Source organism: Malania oleifera, chromosome 1 (assembly GCF_029873635.1).
Source record: "Malania oleifera isolate guangnan ecotype guangnan chromosome 1, ASM2987363v1, whole genome shotgun sequence".
Taxonomy (NCBI): Eukaryota; Viridiplantae; Streptophyta; class Magnoliopsida; order Santalales; family Ximeniaceae; genus Malania; species Malania oleifera.
Genome location: NC_080417.1, coordinates 63707692 through 63727146, shown reverse-complemented (window position 1 = coordinate 63727146; position 19455 = coordinate 63707692). Strand labels below are relative to the sequence as shown.

Below are 19455 nucleotides of genomic sequence, written 5' to 3'. Positions count from 1 at the left end.
AAATATATGTAATTTATATGATTTTCAAATTTAAACCATCTACGCAATTTAAATATGCACTGAAAATAAAGAATAAGGAAAGAGAGAGTGAAACGGATATTTTTACGAGGTTCGGCTTCAACACAGCCTACGTCCTCACCTTTGGAAAAACCATCAAAGGATTCACTAAGCATGTTCCGTTGACGGGTAGAACAAACCTTTACAACACTCCTTGGTTAAGGCTAGAGCCCGCCTTCTCCAAATGATATTCCCTTATTCGGTCACTCCTTACATAGGCTAGAGCGCTTCTCTCTAAGCAATATCCCCTTGCTTAGCCAACGATCCAAACACCTTGGAACGTCAATGAACTATAAGAAACACAAGATAAAATCTACGTAAAAGTATACTCTCACAAAGAGCAAGTTAGTACAATTTCAGCACAATATACTTCAATGTAAAATATCAATATGAAATAGAATGAAGCTTATGTGTGGAATTCACCAATATCCTTCTTAGATGAGGATTAGCAGTAGGAATTCAGAGAAGAAAGGATTAGCACTACAGAATATCTCAGCAAAAAATTTTTTCAATGATTGAGCAAGAGAACTTTGGAAGAATAAGAGTGCTTTCAGCTTCTCAAAACAGATTTTTCAATTCTTGGATGAGTTTTGATTTGGAAAACCATGTATTTATAGGAAATTAGACTTGTTTCCATGTTGCTAAAGTTTCCTTGGAGAGTTTCCCGAGTTGTTATAAAATTTGGAGCTCAAACAACTATTATTTAAATTATTAAATTTTAAAAAATCTGCCCGTTGAACAGTGTTCAGATGACTGAAGAGTCAAGTTCAGTCATCTGAAGTTCCTGAGACCCTTTAAAAAATGAACTGGACACAGGGTTAGATGACTGAAGATAGGGTTCAGACGTTCGAAGTGGTTCAGTATGCTGTTCAGTTAGTTGAAGTGCCTCCCGTGAACAATGTTCGATTGGCTGATAGCTATGATCCCGCTTCGGTATTTTGCTCACAACTTTTTCTGTATAACTCCAAATTAGGTGTTCTTAGTGCCAAAAGAAATATAAGAGAAAACCTACAACTTTCATGTTGAACACTTTTTAAAATAAGGAGTTTTAGGTAGAGAAAAATGCACCTCAATGTGGATGTATAAAAATTGATAGCATTTGGAAAACTCTTTTTGGTGCTTTTCATTCCAAAAATGATTCTAACCTTTTGAAAATAATTTTTGACCTTATAAAAATATTTTCCAAGTATGTTAAAAGGTATCTAGGTCCAAGAGGTTAACCTAAGAGCTTCAAAATATTTCAAACGATATTTGAAACATTAAAGCACTTACATGATACTTCTAAGACATTAATATTCTAAATGCTCAAGTCTTCATGCTTTGTCCTTGGATTGAGTCCATCTTTTCTTTAAACTTTCATATTTTTTGAGCTTTCTCACTTTACCTTTATTTGGCTCCTTTGACTTTAATATTGCTTGGCTTTCAACAACTCATTCATGTCCTCATATTCTTCAAGGTTTAATATATCATCTTTAAATCCATGTTTTGACTCTTTTAAGCTTCAGTTGATCCTTGTGAGCACTTTGACCTTGCTTTCTCATATATGAGCCTTGAGGCAACATTACTCACACAATTATGTTAAATTCCACTTGTTTGTTAGCGTCAAAACAAGATAACAAGATTTTAAGCCTTGTAAGGCCAACACCCTTCCTTTCCAAATCTCGTAGTCAAATTCTTGTAGGAGCAAAATCCACCTTATTAGCCTGGGTTTGGTTTTTTTTTTATTAAGGAGAGACCTAAAAGCAACATGATCTGACTATACAATAACCTTGGATCCCTGTAGATAGGAGTATAATTTTTCCAACACAAAGACGATAGCTAGGAGTTTTTTCTCGGTGGTAGTGTAATTTAGTTATGCTCCTTGCAAAGTCTTAGTAGATTGATAGATCACATGAGGTAACTTACTGATTTATTGTCCTAGCACGGCCTTGACAGCATGAGCTGATGCATCACATATGATTTTGAAAGGAAAAGCTCAATCAAGCTGCTGCATTATCGGGGCAGAGGAGGGCAGTGTCCTCAGAGTTTCAAACGCACCAAGACAAGATTCATCAAATTTGAAGGGTGTGACTTTTAATAACAAATTGGTCAATGGCAGTGAAATTTTGTTGAAGTCCTTGATTAATCGCCGATAGAAACCAGCATGTCCTAAGAATGACCTTATTTGTTTAACCGAAGTAGGGGTGGTAATTTCGAAATCAGTTCCACTTTTTCCCTATCTACTTTAATTCCTCTAGCTGAGACAATGTGTCCTAATACTATGCCTTCCTGGACCATGAAATGACTCTTTTCCCAGCTTAGCACTAGGTTTGCTTCTACACATCTCGCTAGGACCTTGGACAGATTATCCAAGCATGCATCAAAGGATGGCCCAAACACGGAGAAATCATCCATGAACACCTCAAGAAATTTTTCCACCATATTAGAGAATATGGCCAACATACACCTTTGAAATGTTGCCAAGATATTGCATTGCCCAAAAGGCATCCTCTGATATGTGAAGGTTCCAAACGGGTAGGTGAATGTGGTCTTCTCTTGATCATCTAGGTGGATTGTGACCTGATTGTACCCTAAGTATCCATCCAAGAAGCAATTAAAATTTTGTCCCGCCAATATCTATAGGATTTGATCGATAAATGGTAATGGGAAATGGTCCTTTCAAGTGAGGTTGTTTAGTTTCCTATAATCTATGCACACTCTCCAACCACTGGTAACATGAGTGGGGATGCCCTCACCCTAATCATTCTTCACGATAGTGATTCTTGATTTCTTTAGGACCATTTGCAAGAGCTCACGAATTCACTATCATATATAGGGAATATGATCCTTGTATCTAGGAGTTTAACTACTTCTTTCACCACCGCTTCCTTAATATTGGGGTTGAGTCTCCATTGCATCTCCTAGATGGGTCTAGAATTTGGCTCAAGGTGACTTCAGTGCATGCAGATGGATGGGTCAATTACCCTAAGATCAGCTACTAACCATCATATTACTCTTGTATATTTCTATAGAACCTGAATGAGCCCTAACTCTTATGAGCTATTCAGGCTAGACGATATGATCACAGGCAGGGTTTCTTGAGGGTCCAAAAAACTTACTTGAGTGAAGGTGGTAAAGGTTTTAATTCGAGCACCGGAGGAACCTCAATAAAAGGTCATGCCGATACACTAGAGAGAGTAGGGAGGCTTTCAAACAGTGCTTTCTAGGGTCTCCCTCCCATTGTAGAGGTCAACTTATTGGATGCAGGAATTTGGTTACCCGGATTCTCTAAACTTATTACGGTGGGTTGGTCATTTGGATCTTTATTCTCAAGGGATTCTCTTGATGAAGTTGGGGATGCCTCTTGTACCAGACCTTTGTTGATCATATCGACCTCATTGTAAAGTAGATTGTCAGGTTCATGCTGCCGAGTGTGGAACACGTTAAGTTGGAGTTGCAAATTGCCAAAGTAGATGTCCATTACACATGTTCTACGTTGAATTCATGCATTGGTAGTAGCTAAAAATGGTCAGCCCAAAAGGACCGGACTTGCTGCTGTGATGGGTTGACAAATGCCATGTCTAGCACAAAGAAATTAGTAGGATAGAGGAATTCATCTACCTTAACTAGGACATCCCTTATCATGCTCCGGGGTCTTTTCACGAATTGATAAGCAAATCGCAATGTAACTAGGGTTGGCTGCAAAACTCCTAAACCAGCTTTCTTATAGACTAAATAGGGTAGTGTATGTTCACACTAGCCCCCAAATCTAAAAAAGCCTTGTCAACAATACATGTTCCTATTATACAGGAAATCGTGGCTGCACACGGGTATTTAAGGTTAAGAGGGATAGATCTTAGAGAAATTGAACTAACGGTTTCGGTCTATTGGACTTCTTGATTCAGGTGCACTATGGATTCCCGCTTTTGAATGCATAGCTCCTGAAGAAAATTTTTGTAGTGAAGCCTTCTTCTAATGTCATCTAAAAGGAAAAGATCATTTTTTGCCTTTCTAAAGGTGCTCATCATAGAATCTTCACCTTCTTCCTTTGTAGATTTCGAGGGAGCCTGCAGGGTGAAGTGTGGCAACATTCCCCTAGTCAAGGGTATGAACTTCTCAGAATAAGCATTTAAGCTTGCCTTCCATTCCTCTTCTCATTTCATCACCCTTGCCCTTGCCTAATCTTTCTTTTTTTGTTCCATTGTTTTGCCTGGCAACTACCACCTGTGCCTGCTCATGACATGGTGATGGTCTGGTGTCTGGTCTTCCCACATTTTTGATAGATATTAAGATTGAAAATTCTCGTAGGTCCTTTAGAAAACCTATCTATAATCGAAAGAAAGTTGAGGCGTCTAAACTGAAAGCAATGGCCAAAGATAACCCACCAGTTCCCACGGAACAAATCCCAAAACCCCATGCTCCTCACCTACCTATGGTGGGAAAGCAACACCTGCGGCCTTTTAGGGACTGCTATGTACCTAATGCATACACATCGCCATCCTACATCAAGTTCCCAAATGTTCAGGTGGCCCAATTTGAGATTAAGACTTCAATTATCTCAATCCTTCCCAACTTTCATAAGAATTCTACTAAAAAACATTATCAGTATCTAGACGAGTTCTTGGAAATCTATTCCACCATCCGCATTCCTAATTTTAGTGATGATGCTCTCCATTTTAGGCTTTTCTCGTTCTCTTTGAAGGATCAAGCCAAATATTGATTGACGTACTTAAAACTAAACTCGGTGACCAACTGGGCCACCACGCAGTATGAATTTCTTAAAAAGAACTTCCCAATTGGGAAGACTAATCAGTTTCATAGATATGTCAAAAGTTTCTCACAAATGGACGGGGAACTCTTTTTTGAGACTTGGGAGCACTTTAGGGATTTTCTCTATAAATGCTCACATCACCAAGTCCCCAAGTGGCAATTAGTCCAAACTTTCTACGAAGGGTTGGTTGAGAGAGATAGGCCTATGGTTGATGCGTCGTGTGGAGGTACTTTCCTCACTAAGCACGAGAATGAGACCTAGATTCTCTTCAAAAATCTGGTAGAAAATTCTTAGCAGCACATGGCTGCCACTCGTAGACTGCCTAATGCATCAAATTCCAAACCAAAAGGAGTTTATGAGTTGGCCACTGGCCAAGACCTAGCCCCAACATTGCATGCCATATCTAAAAAGTTAGATCAATGTCTATCCTTAGGACTGTAGACCAGAGCTTCTGTAGAGGTTTGTGCAATCTGCTCCGATCCTTCCCATCATGTTACAACTGGCCTCACGTGCATTCTCAGCCTAAGCTTAGGTAGAAGGAAGTAAAGGCCACTCACAATTGGTACGATAAGTCATCTAATGACCCTTATTCGAATACCTAAAATCCTTGGTGGAAACAACATCCAAACATCTCTTAGAAGCTGCAAGCTCCAGGTTTTCAAAGCCAAAGACCTCAACAAAACCCTAGTGCTGTGCCTCCACACCCATATCAAAATTTCCAAAACCATCTGAACTCAATGCCTTAATCTTTGACCATTTAGCATCCGCCTCCACCTCAATCCAAATATTATTCATTCCAAGAGACAGTGTTGATAGCCCTTAAGGGAATTGAGGTTGACCGTCAAGTGGACCAGCAACTTCTTCACTCCATTTCCTAATATATTGCAAAGCTAGAAACTGCCATTGGACAGCTAGCCGTTGCTTTAAGTCGAAGGGATGAGGGTAAGTTAGCAAGTCAACCCATCATAAATCCAAAGGTACAATATGAGGTAGCATGTGAACCGGAGGCTGGACCCTCCTCAAACTATGAGCAAGCCCAGGCAGTAACTACATTTAAAAATGGCAGACTAACACCTAAACAAGGTAAAGTGCAGTCGAGCACGGGGGAGAGCCAAGATGAAAAATTGGATGTACCCAATGCGGATTCATGCACTCTCTCTTCCTTTAGTCAGGTAAACAGACCATCGAGTCTCACACCCACCACCAAAAGAACCACACCTCACTTCGCCCCCCATAGGGCTTTTCATAGATACTCAGTGACACATCTAGCAACCCCACTCGCACCCTCTATATTTAGGAAAGCGGCTTCCATCGAGTTCATCTAGGATATATTTAAACAACTGTGAATGGATAGGCTTCTCCTCGATGACATTGAGCAATTACCTGTGTTTATAAAATTCCTTAAGGACTTGTCAATGCAACAGACAAAATCAAAGGTACAGATGGATGGTTTGGTTAAGCATGCCGAGCATATGAGTTCCATAATACGAAAGCACGTGGTTCCTAAACTAAAAGACCTAGGCTCACCTACGATCCCGTGTGTAATTGGTAATTACACCATTGATGGGGCTCTTCTGGGTTTCGGTGCAAGTGTGAACATTCTTTCACACTCGGCCTATTAGAAACTTAACCTAAGAATGTTGCAACCCACCTCGGTTTCCATATGCCTTGCTGATTGATCTCTTAAGCAATCCCGGGGTGTGGTAGAAGATGTGGTAGTCAAGGTGGGAGATTTCCATTACCCCATTGACTTTATCATTTTTTATATGGAGACCTCCACCAACCTGATCCTTGTCCTTTTGGGATGACCATTGCTAGCCACGGCTAACGCAAGCATTCAATGTAGGATGTGGATTATGGACATCTCATGGGGCCATAAGCAACGCAGGCTAAACATATTTAATGCTTCTTGAAAATATCTGAAAGCCGTCCAAGATGTGTAAGAAGAAGTAATTGACAAAATTTTTAGGGAAGCAACTCCTTCAATGTTATGGAAACACCATTTGAAAATTACACTACTGCTCGACAGCCCTACCCATGCTGAATTTAGGGACTCCCTTGAGCAATCTATGCTAAAACATGATTGGGAGCCCAAATCTGAAGCTAAGTTGGGGTATACAACTGAAGGTGTGAGGAAGAGGAGGAAGAAACCAATGTTAGTTGGGAACCAGGATGACTTTAAAATAAGCTTTGAAGTGTTTGGCTGAAGGTGGTAAACTTAGTGCTTCCAGGAGGCAACCCGATAAATGTCTAGCTGAAGACGGTAAACTTAGCACTTTTGGGAGGAAAAGAGACAGTTTTTCATCTTTTATTTTGTCCATAGAATTTTTGGAGTAGGTTAAGTGGGTTGAGTGTCTATTGCATAGGATTTAGTGTACTCTAGGAGTATGACAAAGCACAACGACGATCACGTACGAGGGCAACCTGGTCGAATCCCTGCACCGTTATTAGATTGGGAGATACTGAGAAGGTCAACCAAGTCCGTGACTAGAAATGAACATGATGTGACCTGGTTGAGAAAAATTAAGAAGTTGTTTAAATTCTACTCGACCTCGACTCTGCATCTCTCGCCTTCTTATTACAACTTGGGTGAGCATAGTCGCCCCCTTCTCGCACGTGCTATTAGAGCAATGTGTAGCCCCATTGCACCCCCTCAGGATGTCTTCTCCATCTAATTCATCTCTAGAATCCTCCCATGTGTCATATTAGCCTGCTGCCAAGAGGCAATGACTTCAAACCATGGCACGACAGGGGTCGGCTCCATGACTAGAGAGTTTGTCGTGGGGAGTAACACCACCATTCATGGACCAGACCTCTATTGTTGTTCATGAGGTATGGTTTCCTGACCCCTACCATTCCACCACTTCCAGCCGACCATGCCATATATCCCACCATCAGAGGTTCCTAATCCTCCTATAATGGTGCCTTTGCTTCCTGGGCCTGACCTGCAACCATTACCATACCCTTTTCAGTCATATTAGTCCTAGTAGATTTACCAAGGCTTGGGTCCTTAACTACCAAAAATAATATTTATAAACCTAACTATCCCAAGTTTAGTAGAAAGTGGGTAACTTAGGTATCGATCCAAAGGGGCTTGAAGCACAGTTAATAAACCATTTCAAAGTTAGTTTATTATGGCCTTGTTATGAAAAAGAAGTAAAAGGTGATATTTTGCAATGGTGGTTGTTTCTAAATACTACAAAGCGATTAAATAAAATTGAGTAAATTTATACTACTGGAAAGCAAGTAAATTTGTGAGTTACCATACTCCTACAAAGCAATACTGTGGTCAAAATCAGACACTGGAACATCATGCCTCCACCTACATTCATCCAGACCTCCATAGAAATACTAACTCGAGCAGGCCAAAGCGGGAGAGGGGAGATCGAGGGCACAGGGTAGCAAGGGTGCACCAACCATCTGGAGCATGGTCGAGAACCGAAGTATACCCTCTCTCAATGATGAACGAACACCTCCTCTATTCCATAGCTAACTATTTCCCTCTAACTGATAGATAGATGTGTCTATCAAAATCTGCAATTCTTCATCAAACACACAATAGGTAAATGGAAAGCAGTAAACGAAAGCATGTAAATGAAAGTAAGAGTAAAAATATCATCCCTTTATTATTCAAAATGTCTATCACTAACACCAAGAATTACAAGATGAGTGATCGTGTAATATACACGGATAACACATGAACGCCTCCGGTAGCCACAGGCCGACGAACACTTCATGCACACACCGAAATAGGAATTGAAAACTATGCTACTCCTACTCTAACTTGGCTCTCAATGACATATTAATTCTATCACTAACCTAAAAGAAGCCAAAGAGGGACCTGGAGCTCATGTTCATAGAAAATATTTATAGGCTCTAGGGTTTACAAAGTTTGTTTTGCAATATAGGAAAGTTTGTAGAAGATCTAGCGTGGCAGATTGTCGTTGTCGACCAAGTCGCTCCTTCATCATTCTTGTGTGTGCCTTGGTACAGACTCATGGGAAGTCGGAGATTCAAATCTCCACTGCTTTAGACTTCGTGTCGCCTTAGGGTCTTGATGGTCGAGACATACAGTATCTTGATCTTTAGGAAATCTCAGTATCTCGACATGGTTGCCCCTGAAGGTCTTTTAGTCGAACACTTTGTCGAAAATCTTGATACTTCTAAATTTTAGTTCTACCTCATCATCTCGACATGGTCAACCCAGTAGGTGGCTTGGTCAAACACTTGGTCGAACCTTGCAACAATTCGATCTCAGTATAAACCTTGGAGTATGCAATGGAAGACTAAGTCGTCCCTATGGTTTGCTGGTTGCGCCACATGATCGAGCATCATCTTTGTGTCCATTTATACTATGCAACTTTTGGATCTTGGCTAAACGTATGAATTCGAGCTTCAAGTCCCCCAAATTCTTCTTGGCTTCTTATAATGCCTAACTCCATTGTTTTATTATGTTTTTCCTGAAAAGCCAAACAAACCTTGCATTGCTTGAACAATGATAACTCTGGGTCAATATATAATAAAATGAGGATAGGCATAGGTAAATGAGGGTCTAAAATCATATATTTTAGCGACTCATCACAAACCCCAACTTACACATTGTTAGTTCTCGAGCAAAGCAAAATCTAAGAAAACTACCAAATACTACCTATATCCTCTTTCACGGGAAACATGATTGCATTTACCATATGCAATAATGCTTTATATCCCTAGGTTGATCCTAGTGGATGAGTTCTAGTATCGTGAGGGTTTGTAGGGTGATTCCCACAAACACCTGCTCAGTGAATATAGAAAATATTTTCATATAACAAGGACCTTACCATTTCATATACAAAGATATGACCCAGTCACATGTAGACCTGTTCATTCATGATTCCATTATACATCCTTCGTAGCAATTCATTCATATAGATCTCAACACAGCATAGCAATGACACTAAAGATAAAACTCTCAAGGGATCAGCATAAATTTTAATTCGGTACTAATATTACTATATAGATTCAAGCATTGCTAGGTTACATCACAAGGCATGTGTAAGGTGCATGATCTGTCATGCTCATGGTATCTTTGGACACCTACAGAACAATTTTCTTGACTCAACCTTACTGATATACCCTCATAACAGAATACACTCAAGGAAAGGGGTTCACTCTCATATGTGAGGGATAATATATGATCAAACATCCCATATATTTTTAAGAACGAACGTTAAGTATGGAGTGGACTAGCCTCCTATGGTTAGGATCTAGCCTATTTTGAAGTGTCAGGTCCTTCACCTTAGCATCTTCTCACCTACTCGCCATACTCAATTGAGACCACCATAGATCAATCCTTTCATAGACTTGACATAAACACTGCATATGCATTGGTTAGCTTGAAACTTTCAGGTATTTGTACGAATCATGGTGTCGTGTCGTTTGTTTGCCATTTTGCTTGCATCTGGAATAGTTTTTTTTTTTAATAGCTTCCATTCCTTCTATCCTTTGACTTTCATTTATTGGTAGGTTGGAACAATTATTACACCTTTGGTTATCTTCATACCTCCAGTAAGAAATTCAGCTTGGAAGGGATCTCTAAGGTGGCTCAATTTTGATATTTTGAGTAAACTATAAGACCTAAGTTTATATCTTCCCACTTGATGTCACCTCTAGGCCAGCAATTTCAAGAATAAAGGCTAGTTTGACAAAGTGAATATAGAAAAAAGTAAAGTTGAGTTTTATAAACTCAGAGGTTGATGTTAAAAACTTGAGTAATGAATGAATGCCCCAACAGTACCTCACAAGGTGTCATAGTCGGCACGGTTGTTCTCTCAATGCTCTCAAAGCACCCTACATGTTAAAGATCCCATGTAAGTGTGTTTTTAAGCCTTATGAAGTACCATCGAATACAAGATTGCACACAACAATATTAACACAATCGAGTCACTAATCGATCTTTCCAGAGCAGCATGATAGTTCATTGGGCCGTTTAATGTGAGACCATGTACAAGTGACCACCTTTTTAGTGAGCATAATAGAGTCATATAATAAATGGGCCTAGGCATATAGGTCTGAGTTATATAGGTGTATGTAAAAAGGATAAACTAGTTTTTATCGTGTTATGAAGGATGTACTATTCATTGAGAAAAATTTTAAATGTCTCTAAAAATTGGGAAAAGTGTGTCCTTTAGTGTGCCTGAATGTGCCATGCATTGTATTACTCCTAGTACCAACTTAGAACTTCAGTGTCCTCACTGAAGTGGTGAAAGAAAATAGGACCTAGGCAAAAGATAATACAGAGCTAGTGACTAAGAAGAACCAATAGTGCACCGAAAGAAAAATTAATAACTAGACTAACATATATGCAAATACACTGTAGCACACGAGGGAACTAGAAGCACCATGAAGGTTGCCATTAGTGAGCAAAAATTGTATTACAGAGCATAAGAGGCTTTACAGATATAGACAAGGTCAAAATATCATGGTGTGCTAAAGGAAAAACCGGGGGGGTGGGGGGAAACCAAATACACGAAGTAGGTGGAATGGAGACCTAGCCACGATCATTGTCCGAGTTGGAGTCGGTGACTAGGAGAGGCTTGGTGGCAGAACTACCAGGGCTATCATACATTGTAATGGCCGTAATGATCTTTCCTAGTGCTTCCACTAATGCGTCCCAGAGTCGTCGATGGTATATTGGCAGGTAACAGGTGGGATGTCAGATGTGATTGTAGGGCAGGTGATCGTGCACTTTGTGTTCTCCTATGGTGCTGACTCTGGCGAGAAGTCGAGTGAGAGAATCGGACGGGTTCCATTTTTGTCTTCCTGGAACGGAGCTGCATTATCATAAGTGAGCTGGGACAGAGGGAAATGGCGTTGGTATGAGTTAGGTAATGAGTCCTTTGATCAAAGGTAGGAGACTTAGTGATGGTAGAGGGTGTGGTAGCGACTAAGGCTAGGAGTCGCACAATGAGGTTGACCAAGAGACACGAGGGTGGGAATGGAAAAGAAACCAAGTGCGAACAGGGTCTTAAACAAGTTTGACTGTTTCGACCAAGTCATACTCATTCCTATGCTCGTCGCCCCAGTAGCTAAACCCCTAACTTATTTTAAAACACAAACTAACTAATTTGAAATCTGGCTCATCTGTGGGAAATAATCTAAAGACCTAAAAGAAAGGAAAACCTATTGGGTTGCCTCCCAGAATCGCTAAGTTTACCGTCTTCAGCCAAACACATTGAAGCCCAAGGCAGGTATACTAGATCACATAAATATATCTTCTCAACTAGTCCCTTCATGACGCCCTCTATGTATGGTTTTAAGTTTTGACCATTCAACTTAAAATGTGTATTATTTGTAGGGTCTTATATCTCAATTGCCCCATAAGAGAACACCTGGGTTACAACATAGGGACCCTGCCAGCAGGAGCATAGTTTGCCTGGAAATAGTTTCAATGTTGAATTGAAAAGCCATACTTTTTGTTGTGGCACAAAGGATTTCACTACTATGTGTCTGTCGTGAAAAGCTTTCATCATGTCTTTGTATGTCCTGGCACTTTCATAGGAAGAATTGCGGAGTTCATCCAACTTATTGAGCTGCAGGCAGCGATGAGTTCCTGCAGCATCCATATCAAAACTGAATTTCTTAATAGCCCAATACGCCCGTGTTCTAACTCAACCGGCAAGTGACAGGCTTTGCCATACACCAAGCGATAAGGGGACATATTGAAGGGAGTCTTGTACGCTGTCCTATATGCCCAAAGAGTGCTGTCTAATTGAGATAACCAATCCTTTCTATCTGGTCGCACTGGTTTTTCTAAAATGATTTTGATCTCTTATTTAGACACTTCCACCTGGCCATTGCTTTGGGGATGGTATGATGTGGCGACTTTATGTGTGATGGAGTACATCTGGAGGAGTGTTGAAAAATAATGATTAATAAAAAGTTTACCTCCATCCCTATGATGGCTCAAGGACAACCAAAATAATGATTCATGTGCTAAATTGAATGATATGTCAGATTGTGAATCATATGATAGTAGTGATAGTGAGAGCATGCCTACTTATGAAGAACTACAAGTTGAATATATTAGAACTCATAAGTCTTTTGCTAAAACACTTGAACGCTACAATATTTTGAAAAACAAGAATGAGGCATCATTGAAAGAACTTGAATCACAAATTCTTGTTAATAAAGAAAAGGATTTGAAAATCACGAATTTGGAAAACAAGAATGTTGTGCTACAAAAAGAGCTTAAAAACGTAAGATCCCAACTTACAATTGAAAATGAAAAGGATCTTCATATCTTTGATCTTGAAAATAAAGCAAACAATATGTCTAAAGAACTTATGAAACTCAATAATGTTTACAAAGAAGGTATGGGTTTTAATGGAATCGTAACTAAGAAAAGAAAAAACCTATACATGGGATACTTTGTAAAAGAATCGAAACACTATGCTAGTACCTCTTCTAGTCCATACACTCACACCACATGCATTCTATGTAAAAAGAAGGGGCACACAAAATCTGATTGCCCATTTAAAAGAAAAGGTGTGAAACCCAAACAAGTATGGAAGATTAAAGAATCGCCGACTCCTAACCCATCGAGAATAAAAGGTAGAAAAATGATATGGGTTTTTAAGAATGAAAAACCCTTGAAATTCAAGGAAGAATTTGCTTAAATAGGAATTACATGATCACATAATTCTTCTTTAGTAGTTAGGATTAGCTATAGGGGGTAATGTCTTCTAAAGGCCTAAGAAATGGTTCGGGGCTGAAAATGTAAAATCTTAGTATATGTCTACTATTTAAAATTTTACATACTAAGTATTTTGAAAAATCAAGCCAATACAGAAATTCAAGAAAAATAACCAATATGAACTTAATGCATATATTCCTTGGTTGAAATTTGAAATTATTGGCTGCTTGAATAAAAATCCACTTCCAAATGGACATGGCATGTTTGCCTTGTATTTAAATTTCAAATTGCTTAATTCATACTTGAATATACAAATCTTTAAGTTAAGCATACTTTGTCCATTGCACAAGCTTGTGGTTTAGGGAATCCATCTCACACTATATATCATTTAATCTTAAACCATCCTTGAATTTAAAAGCCTTGAACAAGTAGCAGTCATTACTCTAGGCTTAAAACACTATTGATCATAAATTCCAAATATTTTTTATGCTCATTAAAAGAAATCCTTCCATAATCAAAATTAGAGGCAACCGTTAAGGGATTCTAGTTTCAATGATTAATGGAAGTATTTCCTTTTGTTCTTAAAATATAAAAATCTTCTAATTTTGGTTCACCATATCCTCCACTGGGAATTTTGACTAATCATGATCACATCAAGTAAAGATCCACCCTCTCACTGGTTCATATTCTTGATAAAAAAATTATGATCATACCTAAAGGATACTTTCCAATCACCAAAGAGCTAAAGCCAAAATTCATATACTTTAGAGCTCTTTGCTAAAATAGTTAGGACAATATCTTTAGACTTCCAATCCTGAAAAATGTCTTGCCTATCTTAAATATTCTTCCAAACATAATAGATATTAAAACCTTAAGAGTATGTATTTTAATTTGCTTCATAAGCTCTCAAACTTTAAATCAAATATTTTAGAGCTTCATTCTCACGAATTAAGTTAAATGGCTAGTATGAATGCTATAGGTTTCAACATATATGAAAATGCAATAATTAAGAAACCCATGCATGAACGATAAGAAAGACAAGCAATTTGAACTTGGGCCTCTCACGTATTGTAAATCATAAGAAAAGAGGCAAATATAGGCTTAGAACTGTTGACCTTATTGGTCACGCCCGGTTTTGATTATAACAATTACTCATTGTATCTAATGAGCATTTGAGGTTTTGTGCAGGAACTAAGGGTCATAAGATCAAGATGTGCACAAAGCAAGAAAAGCTTGAAGACCAATTTTTAATTCAGCATTGTAATATATTTATATTGGTCTGTAATAGTAAGTAGGCATTTGGTTTGTAATAAGCTCACACACACATCACATGTATGATTTACTACATAAGCTCAAACCAAACCATGAATGAGAAAGGACCTTCGAAAGACCCTAGGGTGTACCCTTTGGTCGATCTTCGGTCGACCGACACCAGACTTTTTCGGTGTCTTCAAATTGGACCCCAAGTGACCTTAGGACACACATACTTTCACATATATTTATTAGGCACTTGAATAAGGCTTGCTTGTTTCAATACGGGACCGAAATGAACACACGATGCACTTTCGGTAGACCAGCCAAGCCAGTTCATTTTGGCCTGGTCGACCGAGACACCCTGGGTCAAAGTTTGACCACCCGGTCGACCAGCAAAGGTAGTTCAAAAGGCCCTGGTTGACCGAAACTCCCTTGGGTCAAAGTTTGACCACCCGGTCGAACAGCCAAGGTAGTTCAAAAGGCCTTGGTCGACTGAAACTCCTTGGGGTCAAAAGTTTGATCACCTGGTCGACCGAACCTGGTAGTTCAAAAGGCCCTGGTAGACCAAAAACCCTCATGGGTCAACAGTTGACCATCTGGTCGACCAAGAACATTTGTTCTCCAACTACCTGGTTGACTGAAGGGTCCTCAGGAGAATTCCTAGTAGTCTGGTCGACCAAACCAGGCAGTTCAAAATGCCCTGGTCGTTCGAAACTCGGAAAATTAGGAAATCGCTCTCTCCTGGTCGACCAAGACCTCAGTTCAATATTTCCTTGGTCGACCGGACCATTTGAAACTTGGTCGACTGAAACATTTTTGGTCGACCTGACCTCTCAGGTTGCCCTGATTTTTTTACTACAGTTAATATTTTTTAAACAGGGTTAAAATGCTTTAAACATCATTAAACTTTTCTAATAATACCCAATAGGTCCCCAACGGTCATATTTTCTCCCATGTCTATATATATGAGATCATTTGAGAAAATTAGTAGTGATTAGCCACCTTGATTAGGGAAGAATTCTCTGAAAAATAAAAACCCTATACTACTCATTTTCTTACTCAAATCACTCATACTTGCCTTCTATCACTGCCTACATCATTTGTAAGTGGATTGAGTGTGTTTGAATAGGTTTGCTCTCCTTGTTCTATTTTCTTGGCACAATTTTATTAGAGAGCAAAACCTAAGGATTCGTAGGGGACTTTGTTGATAAGTCTATCCTAAGAAGACCTTGTTAGATCTTCTAAGTCTACACCTTCGTTGCAATATCCTGAGAAGATCGTATAGTATTTTTGTTTGCAAAAGCTTTTCAAAATCATCTTCAAATATCTAGTGTGCTTTATATTGATAAATACATTTTGAAGAGATATTTTTATATGAGATAGTTGTCTTTGTTGCAATATTCTTTCACTCATATATTATTTTCTGAATACAAAAATTACGCATCTTTTGCAAACCGAGCTTATACTTCATTTAATACTCACATGCTGGAACTATCCTGTTGATTGAAATACTTGAGACTAGACATCTTTGTTTGAGCTCATTTATTGAAAATTTCTTGTGATACAAAGATTGTTTGTTTGACACTCTCACGTAATTACTACACTGATAGAAAACATAGTTGAGAGTTGAACCATCTAGACCACATTGAGCTTACATGTTGAATTATATAGTGGTGTATGTTATTGCACGCATTTGGGTACATATCTGCTTTACTTGAAAGCACAATTACTGTACCATTTGATTGTAATACACTTTGGTTGTATTTCTAGGCACGGGCTTGAAGAGGGAGACTAGCCCTGGAAAAGTCCTGGATTGGCTTAGACCCGGTTAGGAAAGTTAGGTGCATCGTCTTGTTAAGGCGTGTAGGTTGAGGTCAGCCCCATTAATTGACCTGGTTAAGGTTGAGGTCAGCCCTGTGTTAATTTGACCTGGTTGTAAACGGTGTCGCTCCAATCTTAAGTGAGCTATTAGTGAAATCCTCAAGCTTGAGTGCTTGAGGCGGGGACGTAGGCACAGTTGGCCGAACCCCGATAACATATCGTGTGTTCACTTACATTTTGGCACTTTATATTTACCGCACATGTATGTTATGGGTGAATGATGCGTATGACTTAATTTCCACATTATATTTATCTACGCATTTGGAAATTGCATAGACAGGCCCTAGATTGTGCATATACTGTTGTTGGATATATTAACCTAGGAGAAAAAGTTTAAAACTCCAATTCACCCCCCCCCCTCTTGGGAATACACCAATTCTAACAAGAACTCTCAAAGATATTCATTGTGACTCTTTGGTCTAATAAGCCTAAAGAATTCATGCCAATTCTAAATTCATTGAAAATCTTAATAACCTTGGCTAAAGAAAGTTGATAATTAAGAATATGCATAAATTGAATAAGCACATAACTCAGGGGGAGCATCTTTCTTTGATTATTACATTAACTAAATGCTCTCATAATCATACTACATGCTTGAATGCCTTAATGAACAATAGCCTGTGCTGAACTAAAATCTATCCCCTACTTTCTATGATTTATATTCATTGATGGATGGATTATATTTTGTTAAGTTGTTGATTACTACCTAATTGCATGCTTAGTCTAGAATGCCTCCTACATGGCGGATGCAGTTGATGTGAATTGCATGCTGGTAGTGGATTATAGGTTCTCATGTGCCTTGAACTGAAATAAAAATTGCTTGTTTGAACCTATCAGATACAAGTTTTATAGGAAATTGTCTTATTTATAGACGGCATGCTGCCAAAATTTCAACAGAAGTTTTTCCAAAATAAAACCTTGTGCTAAAGATGATTATGATAAAATTAATATTAAAACATTTTTGAAAGGATGAGTGAAACCAAATAGAAAATTAAAATTCATCCTTGCATAATCATCGAATAATTAGGGGAGCCCAGCTCCATCCCTATAGAAAGAACATAAAGAATCCATATGCATCACTTTCATCCACTAAAATATCGAGGCTCTTGCGAATACCCTAAACATTATATCCAGTACTTAAAGGCTTATGATTTGATATGGAATATTCTTGGGTCATGAACATTTTTGCATGCCTTAGTATATACTCTCTGATGCATCTATGATCTATAGGCACAACTATACTAATCAAGTGACAAACGCAATTGACAAACACTTAGTATAATTGATTTTAAAGATTTGGATTGATGGCTTATACTACTAAGCATAATGAAATTAATCTTTGGTTAGTATAAGTAGTTAAAGAATCTAAGCACATACTCAAATTGAAAGGGGGAGCATCTAAACATAAATTTCTATTTTATTTTGCTCACAAATATGTTTAGCTTAGATCTATTTTTGAATCGAGTGTGGCTTGTGATTGAATGAAATGTTTTTATTGAATATTATAATCTAAAGCATGTTTATATTGCCACAGCTGTTTGTGTTTGTCATATGATCTTGCATGTGATTGTTGAATTTTTAGGATCATTATGGTTTTGGTTTTCTGGTTATGTTACGAATGTACTTAAATGCTAAAACCAGAAACATATTTCTTGCTTTTTTCAAAATTAAAGTTTCTTTTTCAGCAGGAACCCCTAGTACTTTAAACAAACATCATAAGGGGGATATATATTTATATATATATATATATATATATATATACATATACATATATATATTTATTTATTTTTATACTTTAGGCAAGAACTTATTTCAAAAATAATTTTTTTTTCTCTTGCCTTATTATTATTATTATTATTATTATTATTATTATTATTATTTACTATATGGTTTTAACTTGCATAACTAGTTTGGTAATTTCATACAAAAATGCATGCGAACTTGTTAGACTGTGTTTATACTCAAACCTTTATTTTGGGATCATATGTCGTGTGTTCTTAACTCAAATTTTCAACGGGTCTTATGATATGTTTCAATTGTAATGGTTTGTGTATGTTTATGGTCTAACCTTGTTTTCATGTCATTTAAATCATTTAAATAACTAGTTATATAGTTTGTGTGATCAAATTGTTATACATCATACTTTGTCATTCATTGTGCATTATATGATCATATTATCTTTTTGAATGATAGAAGTTATAAATCTTGATCATCATGTATTGGTTGAGTTGATTGATGAGTATGTGCTGTATTCTATTGATTGAAACTTAACATAAGGCACTTAGGTACAAAGTTATGATTGGGAATGGTCTATTTTCAAACGGCATGGTGCCAAATTTTTCAAAAATCCTCCCAATATATCTTTTGTAACTAAATGACTTATTTTGCCTTTGCACTTTATTGCTTAGCCCTTTTTGCTAGTGCCAAAAGGGGGAGAAGAGGCAAAAGTGGGTAACACAAGTGGGTAAATTATTGCTTACTATGCTTAATCGTTATTTACCCATTACTTTAATTATCTTTATGCATAAAGTCAATGGGAGCCTTTCTTGGTTGTACCCACTTTTGCACAAAGTATTTTTCGTCATAAAAAAGGGGGAGATTGTTGACCTGATAGGTCACACCCAGTTTTGATTATGACAAATACATTTGGTACTGATGATTGTACTAAGGCTTGCATGCAGGTTCACTGTGCATGTGTATTCGGCCTGAGAGACATACCATGATGGCGTGTGGTGTTCGTGCAAAAGAATGAAGTTTTCTATGTTATATGTATTTATCTTTCGTTTTCTATATTTTGGGATGTAATATTTATTATGGACTATACACCCTATGGCTTGTA

The 19455-nt window shown here is 38.1% G+C and overlaps 1 protein-coding gene and 1 non-coding gene across 2 annotated transcripts in view; one reads left to right on the top strand and one right to left on the bottom strand.

Moving 5' to 3' along the window:
• The first annotated feature begins 879 nt into the window (after nt 1-879).
• Nucleotides 880-19455, top strand: part of LOC131165828 (scarecrow-like protein 33) — a 37142-nt gene continuing 18566 nt past the window's right edge. The window contains exon 1 of the mRNA XM_058123970.1: nt 880-990. Within this exon, the coding sequence (XP_057979953.1) occupies nt 880-990 (111 nt within the window). The remainder of the gene's footprint in view (nt 991-19455) is intronic.
• Nucleotides 4848-4953, bottom strand: LOC131147359 (small nucleolar RNA R71). The gene has a single exon (XR_009134746.1). It is a non-coding gene; the product is annotated as a small nucleolar RNA R71 (small nucleolar RNA).